Source organism: Rana temporaria, chromosome 3, assembly GCF_905171775.1.
Source record: "Rana temporaria chromosome 3, aRanTem1.1, whole genome shotgun sequence".
In the NCBI taxonomy this organism is placed as follows: domain Eukaryota; kingdom Metazoa; phylum Chordata; class Amphibia; order Anura; family Ranidae; genus Rana; species Rana temporaria.
In genome coordinates, this window is record NC_053491.1 from 141,017,091 (window position 1) to 141,028,300 (window position 11,210).

At 44.7% G+C, this 11,210-nt stretch overlaps 1 protein-coding gene across 1 annotated transcript; it reads right to left on the reverse strand.

The window, feature by feature from the left end:
* Window positions 1-5,515: 5,515 nt before the first annotated feature.
* Window positions 5,516-9,642, reverse strand: CCDC71L (coiled-coil domain containing 71 like). The gene has a single exon (XM_040343529.1). The coding sequence runs from the start codon at window positions 9,447-9,449 to the stop codon at window positions 8,832-8,834; it is 618 nt and encodes a 205-aa protein (XP_040199463.1). The 5' UTR covers window positions 9,450-9,642; the 3' UTR covers window positions 5,516-8,831.
* Window positions 9,643-11,210: the final 1,568 nt, after the last annotated feature.

Below are 11,210 nucleotides of genomic sequence, written 5' to 3' on the forward strand. Positions count from 1 at the left end.
AACACATATTATAGGGCTATTCACATGGCACGGGTGGTTGATTAGGGTTAAAGAGAATAAAGAGAAAATGTGGGTTAAACTGGAAAGTAGTCTAAATTATGTCAAGGTTAGGGAAGGAGATTTGGATTCCGGGACAATTTAGTCAAAAGAGCACATGCACATAATTACACGGACATTAATGTTAATATGGGATAGAGTACACACAAATGAAAAATGGGGATATAATTCCCCATTAATACCACTATATGAAGAAAAGTATACCGCTCTAAAAACAATCAATCCCCATTGTTTCCGTCCCAACAAACCAAGAGGGTGCTAGCTGTGCTCAATTACCATGAGATGAAAGAAAAATCCTGGATTGCCGCACGAGTAAGCATCACAGGATGTGAAACATGTCAGCTCTTTTTTCCTAATCCACTTCTTGGTTGACTGCATGAATTTTGGCTGTTTTTTCCATTTGAATTTTTGTTGTTTTTTCATGTTTTGAATAAAGACATCGTTTTTTGAGGAGTGCGGCAATCCAGGATTTTTCTTTCATCTCATGGTAATCCCACTATATGATACAAATTATTTTGCACCGGGGAAAGTAAGTTTGTTCGGTAGTTGGATAAAAAAAAAACAGATGCAAAACTAAGGGATATACTAAAAGACGGTAAAATTTGTACTTATCTGAAAAAAAAATGAAATGTTTGAGCTGAATAGGTGGCTATATTTACAGCTGAAACATTTTTTTGGAATCCCTCCCTCATCCGATTAGGCAAGAGGGAAATTTTCTCCCACTAGAGCGTCTGTGTTCTGCGCCGATCGGAAGGGGCAGGATTTCCTCAATTTATAAAATACTGATGGGACTAAAAAAATCTGGGGCCACCTCTGTATATTAGTAAATAGTATGAGGAGCTGGCAACAGGCAAAATCGAGAAAGATGTTGGGAAAATTTTAAAGATGGTGCATATTATCAACCAACTGCGGGCTGACGGAAATGAATTTCAAATGTCTATCACGATGGTACATGACCCTGGATATTGCACACCACTTTCAAAGGGAGACCTCCAAATTTTGCTGGAGGGGTTGTGCGGAATCCGGAACGGTCACACCTTTGGTGGACGTGCCCAAAAATTAAAATATACTGGCACAAAGTTATATTAGTAATCGAGGAAATCACAAGAATTGAAATACCTGCCGACCCGTGCGTTTGCTTGTTCCATGGGACAAAAATGCCTATTAAACAGTATATGAGAACCTTGCTTCCCCATATACTAAATGCAGCGAAGTGTTTGATCCCTAGACAGTGGAAGGATCCTGACAGTCCAACGGTGAAGAACTGGCTCTGTAAAATAAATATATATTAGGTTTATGGGGGAGGAAGGAGAAAGGGGATTTAAGCTGAAATGGCAGGATTGGGTCGAATATAAGCTGTCACAGAGATATCTAGACAGGATGGTATAGAATAAGAAGGGCAAGAAGCAAATGGAGACACGACATGAGATGGATGTTCGGAGAGAGGTGGGTGGGAGCAGTTTGGGGGGTGGGTTAGGGCAGGGGAACTCTTAATAACCTAGTAATTTAAGCACCTTTTCTATTTTTGTATTCCTATTCTGGGGCCAAAATAGGCTCTTTATATTTATACACATGCATGTAACAAACAAAACTATGAAGCAATTTCCTACTATGATGTGAACTAGGATGGAGACAGCGAATGAACGTAAAATTGATTAAGTCTCCTGATAGAGTTCTCTGAGGTGAAAAAAAAAAAAAACTTGCTAATCAGTCACTGCCTGTGGTACTAATATGAGAACAGCAATTGTATTCACATAGCTTTAGGTGCACACTGTGCAGAGGACACAGTACACCAAGTGAAAATACTGTAGCTAGCACAATCACCTGCCTGCCAGTATATTAGGAAGAGGGGATCTAGCTAAACTCAATATCGTGTATAAATATATATACACACAACACCTGGGATGCATATATATCCTCTACACACTAACTCTAACTGACTAGCATGCCTGCCTGACTGCTATCTAACTAAAAAAAATTACACTCTCTCTCTCTCTTAACCACCGCAACACACTACACAAGGCCGACTTCCAGGCTGCCTTATATAGTGTGGGGCGTGTACTAAACACCCTTAGCCATAATTGGCCAAAGTCACCCTATACATATATATATATATATATATATATATATATATATATATATATATATATATATATATATATATATATACATACATACATACATACATACACACACACACACACACACACACATACATACATACATACACACAATCTCACAAAAGTGAGTACACCCCTCACATTTTTGTAAATATTTAATTATACCTTTTCGTGTGACAACACTGAAGAAATGACACGTTGCTACAATGTAAAGTAGTGAGTGTACAGCTTGTATAACAGTGTAAATTTGCTGTCCCTTCAAAATAACTCAACACACAGCTATTAATGGCTAAACTCCTGGCAAAAAAAAAACAGAGTACACCCATAAGTGAAAATGTCCAAATTGGGCCCAAAGTGTCAATATTTTGTGTGGCCACCATTATTTTCCAGCACTGCCTTAACCCTCTTGGGCATGGAGTTCGCCAGAGCTTCACAGGTTGTCACTGGAGTGCTCTGTTACTCCTCCATGATGACATCACAGATCTGGCACTCCTCCACCTTCCATTTGAGGATGCTCAATAGGGTTTAGGTCTGGAGACATGCTTGGCCATCCATCACCTTTACCCTCAGCTTCTTTAGCAAGGCAGTGGTCATCTTGGAGGTGTGTTTGGGGTCGGTAGCATGTTGGAATACTTCCATGCGGCCCAGTCTGCCAACAGAAGGGAACATGCTCTACTTCAGTATGTCACAGTACATGTTGGCGCTCATGGTTCTCTCAATGAACTGTAGCTTCCCAGTGCTGGCAACCCTCATGCAGCTCCAGACACTCCCACCACCATGCTTAACTGTAGGCAAGACACACTTGCCTTTGTACTGCTCACCTGGTTGCCGCCACACACGCTTGACACCATCTGAACCAAATTAGTTTATGTTGGTCTAATCAGACCACAGGACATGGTTCCAGTAATCCCTGTCCTTAGTCCGCTTATCTTCAGCAAACCGTTTGCTGGCTTACTTGTGCATCAACTTTAGAAAATACTTCCTTCTGGAACGACAGCCATGCAGACCAATTTGATGCAGTGTGCGCGGTATGGTCTGAGCACTGACAGGCTGACCCCACCCCCCCTCACCACTTCAACAGCAATGCTGGCAGCACTCGTACATCTATTTCCCAAAGACAACCTCTGGACATGGCGCTGAACACATGCACTCAACTTCTTTGGTCGACCTTTGCGAGGCCTGTTCTGAGTTGAACCTGTCCTGTTAAACAGCTGTATGGTCTTGGCCACCGTGCTGCAGCTCAGTTTCAGGGTCTTGGCAATCTTCTTATAGCCTAGGCCAGGGATGGCAAACCTTGGCACCACAGATGTTTTGGAACTATATTTCCCATGATGCTCGATTACACTGCAGAAGGCATGAGCATCATGGGAAATATAGTTCCAAAACATCTGGGGTGCCAAAGTTCGCCATCACTGCCCTAGGCCATCTTGTAGAGCAACAATTCTTTTTTTTCCCAGATACTCAGAGTTCTTTGCCAATTTTTTGGGCCAATTTGTTGTTGGGCAGATTACAAAACACAAATTGCTGCAAAAACACATTACATGCTTTTCTGCAGCTTCTCCATTGAAGTATATTGAGCCCAAAAAAAAAAAAATAATAAAATAGCACCGTTTTGCGTTAAAAAGTCCTTGCCCTTTCCAAATACGCAGCAGCTGAAAAAAAAATCATGGATGTGAACGTGTCCCAAAAGGAAAACATGTAAATGAACTGTAGTGTGTTTCTGCAAAAAGCACCAAAAAAAACATGGTGTGACCCCGGCCTGAGATGTTTAGTAACATAATGGGGTTAAAAAAAAAAGTACAAAAAGAGCAAATAATCTAATGTACAGTAGCAACTTGCTTTTTTATACTATAAAGGGCTAATTTTTTTTTTGTTAACCCTATTATGTTACTGGCCGATTATGAAAATTGTAATCAATTTCATAATCAATTACTGTATTTATCTGGAGGTGACCCTATCCCAGTGTGGCAGTAATGGGACTTGCCACTCAGGAAAATCAAAAACTGCAATATGGGAGGGAGGAAACAGTCAGATGTGACCTCCATACCCAAAGTAACATTTTAACCACACACATTTTACAATCCGAAAAAAAAAAAAAAATTGGGAGGATTCCAAACACCTTAAGTGTAACCAAAAAAATATTAATTTTCGTTATAGTCTGGAAAAGGATAAGAACGCCCATCAGGTTTTTGTTATTGCCGTCTGTTCCCCTATTGGGGGAATTCACCTTCTATTTGTCCTGTTACCATGATCATTGAAAAATGTAAGAAAATCCAAAATTTGGGGTTGTCCCCAAAACACAAAGAGGGGACATCTAATGGGAATACTCACTTCTCTCACTTTTTGGGGCAGGGAATTTCCTCACTTCATGTTTTGGCTATGGGACAGGAAGTAAGGGAAAGAAAAAAATTCTCCATCTGTCCAAAATTAAGAAAAAAAATAAAGTTTTGCCGTTAACCACTTCGATCCCGACCACATGATCAGCTGTCACCCAATGACAGCTGATCATGTGATGTTAACAGAGCCGGTAATCGGCCATTTCTTCTCAGCATGAGAAGAAAAAAAAAGGGCCAGCGGTCCCGATGGAGAGCCACCTGCCAGTGCCTCCCATCAGTGTCACCTTATCTGTGCCCATCAGTGAAGCCTCATCAGCGCATATCAATAAAGAAGAAAAAAAAAAAAACACACACGTTTGCAAAATTTTATAACAAACTACGAAACATGATTTTTTCTTCCTTCAAAATTTTCCATTTTTTTTGGTTTGTTTAGCAAAAAATAAAAAACCCAGCGGTGATTAAATATCACCAAAAAAATGAAAAAAGCTCCATTTGTGTGAAAAGAAAAAAAAAAAAAAAAGTCATTTGGGTACAGCGTTGTATGACCGTGCAATTGTCAAAGTGCATCAGCACTGAAAATTGGTCTGGGCAGGAGGGAGGTTTACGTGCCCAGTAAGGAAGTGGTTAAAAATGGGGTGTAAAACCTTAAACACCCCCCCACATGTCAGACTTACCGCCACTGTGCAGTTAGTTTTGCAGTGTCCCGGTCCTCCTCTTCGGAGGTCCCTCAGCACCTCCCCATATCTGGGGGAGGGGCTTCAGCACTACAGAAGGATTTTCACCCAAAATGCAAAGCATGCATTTCAGTGAAAAACCATGATGGTTTACAGCCCCTTTAATTGAACATTATCAAAACCATGAAACAAACGGTTTGACCAAGTGGGCTTGACCCATTTGGTTGTTCACACTCAAAAGTTTGAAACCGTGCAGACAGCAATACCCATAGGATTTTTTCCCCTCCAAATTCCTACATCTACATTGTAGAATAAACGAAGTCACAGAATATTTGAAAGAATGTTTATTAACTCAATAAGTTACTTTGAAGAAGAAAAAAAATAAATGAACAAAAACAAGATTAATTGGCATGGTTCAACATATTACAATGGATGGGGGGGGGACCATAAGCAGTTACATATATGGCAGTGATACCAGAAGTCAGATCCACTAAATTACCATAAGATGAACTGTAACCAATCTCATACTCCTGGTAAATAGAAGTCATTGCAGCAAAGTGCTGAAGATGATAGAGAACATCTCTACACAGCACCATTTTCAATAAAAATTATTTAGGATAAACGTGTATACTTCAAAACGAGTTCTAGAATGGATTTCCAGGCAGTGAACGCATTAAATAGCACCAGTATGTCTACGCAACAGTCACATTGTGCCAGTTAAAAGCCGACACATGGGTTTGTTAAAAGGCACATGCATCAGTCATAGGTGGCACACTATGTCACAACATCCTTCAGCAGTACCTGTTCCAACATGAGCGCCAGTCACATTTAAACCAGAAAAAGACTAGTAATAAATATCCTTCCTAGGAAGATTTGTACAAAATGTAACAATATATTGACCCAATGGCATTATCTACACCTCCCAGAAAAATCTGCTGTCCCATGCCATGTTCAATGGAAAACATTTTTATTCTTATATCTGAAATTCAGACTTTATTAGATATATATAAAAAATAAAAAAAAAACCTAGCGCTAATTTGTTCATTAGGCTTGGTATATACAACCAATCACATGTAACAAAATTAAAGTAAAATTGATCTTTGCATAAAAATGCAACCCTTTATCTTGCAGCCATCCAACATAAAAAACACTTTGGGACATTTTTAGAAGACAGTCGATGTGACATTCACTGCAGGCGATTCATCCTGGTGCGCGTTTCAAGTTATCAATCTATTCACCTGCAGTGAATTTCACAATCACATTTTAAATATGCCAACTGAAAGCAATTTAAAGAGAAAAAATAAATGCTATATGGAATGAAAAATATGGAGCCGTTTTTTTTTTTTAAGGCATCGGTGATGTTGCTAGACTACACCGCTTAATCTTGGGAAAGAAGAGGATCACAAATCGCAAAGTAGGCCCTCCGCAACTATGATGGAACATTCTTACAGGAACTGGGTTCCTCCGCTTTCCCCAACCGCCCACGTGACGGCCCAGGGAGGTCACCCGTGTCTATACAAGCATGCTGGAGGCCAGAGTGTGGGGCATTTTTCTACATTTTGTTAAAAAAAAAAAAAAAACTTTCATTGCAATTTTACATAACAGTGGATGGGGCAGCAAAATAGGCAGATATGCATTTTCAGGCAAGGTCTGCTTTAACAACTTTCAATTCCCTTGACACAATTAAAAAATAGTTTGCATAAACTGGCATCTAGCCAGTCACAGTTCTTTAACCATCAAGACACTTTCAATAGACTTGGCAAACGGCACCATCGAATATAAATGTGAAGTAGAAAAATGAAGTGATCACCAATACAAAGAAGTCTTTGGATAGGGGTTAGAGTGGAGCTCCGGATTGTTTGAGGTAGTTGCTGGTGATGACACATGTCAGTTTTTTATTTTTTTTAGAGAATTCTCTTATTTGCATACATGTAAACCCGTTGCAAGCCTTGCATGTAGCGCTCATGGAAGCTGCAATGCCCCAATGGCCTTGGGGGCAGGGGAGAGTAGATCCCATACATGGTCTTCACAGAAGCTCCCATGCCTCAGTCACACTTCAATCTCCCCAACTCCTGGCCTTTGGTAAAGGAACTGATCCCATTCATGTAAATTCTCTTGGAAGCTCCCATACCTGTCACTTAAACCCCCTGGCCTTGGGTGAAGGAGCTGATCTATACATGTAGTCCCGATGAAGGCTGCCATACCCCTGGCTGAGAGAACCGATTCCATACAAGGTCCTCCTGGAAGTTGATTAAACCCTCCCTAGCCTTGTGTGCCTCAATCCCTTTAAACCCAACCTATTCCCCCACAGCCTTGGGGGAAAGAGCCGACCCCATGCATGCAAGTTCTCTTGGAAGTTCTCCTTCCAAGACACACTTTGCACTATGGCCCCGGAAGGAGTTGATCCCATACATGTAGTCGTCCTCCCCCCAAGGAAGGAGCTGACAACCCCATGCATGTAGTCCCCAGGAGGCTGCAATACCCTCACCCTGGTTGAAAGAAACTGATCCCATACATGTAGTCCTCAACTCCCACTCTGGGAAAGGGAACTGACCCCAGAGATGTAAACCTCTTAGAATTTACATACTCTACCCTGGGCGAAGGAACTGACCCTAGATGTAGTCATCCTGAAAGCTCCCATACCCCGACTTGGGGAGAGGGAACTGACTCCATAGGGGCCCCTTTGAAGCTACCATATCCCCCACCCTGGGTATAGGAACTGACCCTATAGATGTAGTCCTTCTGAAAGCCCCCATACCCCCCACCCTGGGTAAAGGAACTTATCAAACAGATGTCCAGCTGGAAACCAATCCTAGATGTGATCCTCCTAGAAGCTCCCATACCCCCCACACTGGGTGAAGAAATTGACTCCACAGAAGATGTTCTTCTGGAATTTCCCATACCTCGCCAGGTGAAGAAACTAACCTCAGATATAATCCTCCTGGAATTTTCCAAAAACCCCAGCCTGGGTGAAGGAACTGACCCCTTAGACTTGGTCCTCCTGGAAGCTCCTATATCTCCCAACCTGGGTGAAGGACCCTCCTATTGATGTCCTCCTGGAAGCTCCCATAACCCCCTCCCTGGGTGAAGGAACCCTCCTGGAAGCTCCCATAACCCCCTCCCAGGGTGAAGGAACCCTCCATAACCCCCTCCCAGGGTGAAGGAACCCTCCATAACCCCGTCCCAGGGTGAAGGAACCCTCCATAACCCCCTCCCAGGGTGAAGGAACCCTCCATAACCCCCTCCCAGGGTGAAGGAACCCTCCATAACCCCCTCCCAGGGTGAAGGAACCCTCCATAACCCCCTCCCAGGGTGAAGGAACCCTCCATAACCCCCTCCCAGGGTGAAGGAACCCTCCATAACCCCGTCCCAGGGTGAAGGAACCCTCCATAACCCCCTCCCAGGGTGAAGGAACCCTCCTGGAGGCTCCTATACCTCAATCACACCTCACCCACCCATGGCCAAGAAGCTGTCTCCCCACCCCCCACATGCAGCAGCTCCCATATTGCAGCTAGTCCAGCAGAGAAGAAGTAGAAGTCCCATGTCCGCCTCCTCCGGCTTCTCCTAGCAGTAGATGTGTACAGTAAAGTGCAGACGTGTAAACAGGCTGGCCGCCCCCCGGAAAGTGCACAGCTGATCGGTCCTCAGGAGGAGGAGGAGAGGACGGGGAAGCGGCGGATCCGAACTACGGGTTGTAGATTGACCTGTAGGATCCTCTGAGCCCTTCGGCGGGCAGCCGCCACTGTGGCCTCACAGGACACGTCCCGGACCCGGATGGTGGGGAAGGCGCCTCCGATCCTCCACATGTCCTCTAGAGGGGGGGTACCTATGGAGCCGGACGCCTCGGATGGGGTCGGGCTGCTGCAGCTACTGCTGGCTCCGCTCTCCTCACTGGCGGCCGGCTTCACCCTCCGGCGCTTCCTGCAGCTCAGCCTCATTCCTCTCCGCTTCCTCTTCACCGGCGGCGGTGGCTTCTTAGGCTGAGGGGGAGCGGGAGCAGGCTCCCGGGCTCTCCTACGGGAGAGCTGGCTGGGGTCCGGTACCACAGAGCGGCACGACGAGTAGCCGTACACGTCTTTACTACGGAGGATAACCGGCGAGAAGTCCCGCTTCAGGCTACATAGGAAGTTCCACAGCTCCGTGTCCGAGTTCATGAAGTGCTTCGACTCCGGGACGAAGATTTCCAGCGCGTCCTCCAGCGGCTTTATCCCCGCGAACACCAGCTGCGAGCGGGAATACACAACTTTCTCGCCGTCCTCCATCCCACCTCCTCCTCCAGCCGCCGCCTTTGTCTCTGCTTGGGCGGCTAAAGAGTTAACAGGGAGCAGATAAAGTGAACAGCCGCTAAAGCGCCCCCCTTCTGGCCGTCCGATTTAACGCAGGAGACTCTGTCGCCGGGTACACACAAAATGGCCTCTCCTAACGGCCCCTACTGTTGGCTATATAGCCGATTCTTTGAAATACGACGTACCCCGATCCCGCCCACTATTGGAGATCCGACGCCGCTATTGGCGCGCTAGCGCATATCCGCGTCGGCATTGGTCGGCGGGGAGACAATGGGCTGGGTTTGCACGGGCGTGGAGGGGGTGCGCGAATGTGTGGAGTCTCACTAATGTCGGCCATGTTACTAGATTGACTGGAGAATGGTTCTTCTCACTGTCATAATGAGACTTTTATTGCTCCTTGTACATGGAAACTGAGACAGTGTTTGTGTTGGGAAGTACTTTCATAAACACACACTGCAAGTGGATAACTTTCAGTAGTAGGCTTAGCCATGTCTTGGAGTATTAGTCAAGGTTGTGGCAGTAACTTTACCTCAGAGTCTATGACTGAGAATTTTTTTATTTTTTTTCTCAACTTTACTGAAATGTTCATGAACAAACTAGGAACTAGGGTTGCCACTTCTTCTTCAAGCCAAATCCGAACACTTTTGCAGCACAGGGCAATTTATTTTTATTTTTTGCAGTAAACACTATAGAAGCCACCACTGGTGAGGAGGAAGTGGAGAGGAATGAGGCTGAGCTGCAGGAAGCGCCAGAGGGTGAAGCCGGCCGCCAGTGAGGAGAGCGGAGCCAGCAGTAGCTGTAGCAGCCCGACCCCAATGCCCGACCCCCAATCCAGTCATTGAGGTTGAATTAGGTGGTACAAATGGAAACAAAAAACCCACTTCCCACTGCCTTTACACGCACATGAACTTTAATGGCATCCCAGTCTTAGTCCATAGGGTTCAATATTGGGCTGGCCAACCATTTGCAGCTATAACAGCTTCAACTCTTCTGGGAAGGCTGTCCACAAGGTTTAGGAGTGTTTCCTTGGGAATGATTGACCATTCTTCCAGAAGCGCATTTGTGAGGTCTGGTACTGATGTATGTGTACGAGAAGGCCTGGCTCGCAGTCACCACTCTAATGCCGTGTACACACGGTCGGAATTTCCGACATCAAATGTTCGATGGGAGCTTGTCGGAAATTCTGACCGTGTGTAGGCTCCATCGGACATTTGCTGTCGGATTTTCCGACAAAAATTTGAGAGCTGGTTCTTAAATTTTCCGACAACTAAAGTTCTTGTCGGAAATTTCGATTGTGTGTAGCCAATTCCGACGCACAAAATTCCACGCATGTTCTGACTCAAGTACGATACGAAAATGCTTAGTCTGGTAAAACCAGCGTTCGTAATGTAGCACATTCGTCACGCTGTAACGGACTAAAAAGCGCAAATCGTCTCTCACCAAACTTCTACTAACACGACTGGTAAACACTATAGGATTATAAAAGACCTGGGTGCCCCAGGGAGAGTAGTTATGTAGCGCACAGAGCGCGCCTTGGCAAACCGTGGGTGTGGCCAAATTGCTCTTGCTAACATCACTTCACCCTTCAGTCAAACCTGTCCCCAAATAGCTGCCCACAGCTCCCAGACGGCAACAGATTTGTGTATATCTCAGTTACTTGGGGAGCCACAGCCTGGTTGAATAATGTGTCCAGGTTTTAGGTGGACTGAAATCCAGACACATGATTCAAAACCCGAG

What these genes read in the sequence shown, in the direction of transcription:
- CCDC71L (XM_040343529.1), bottom strand. Translation starts at nt 9,449, where the DNA reads ATGGAGGACGGCGAGAAAGTTGTGTATTCCCGCTCGCAGCTGGTGTTC.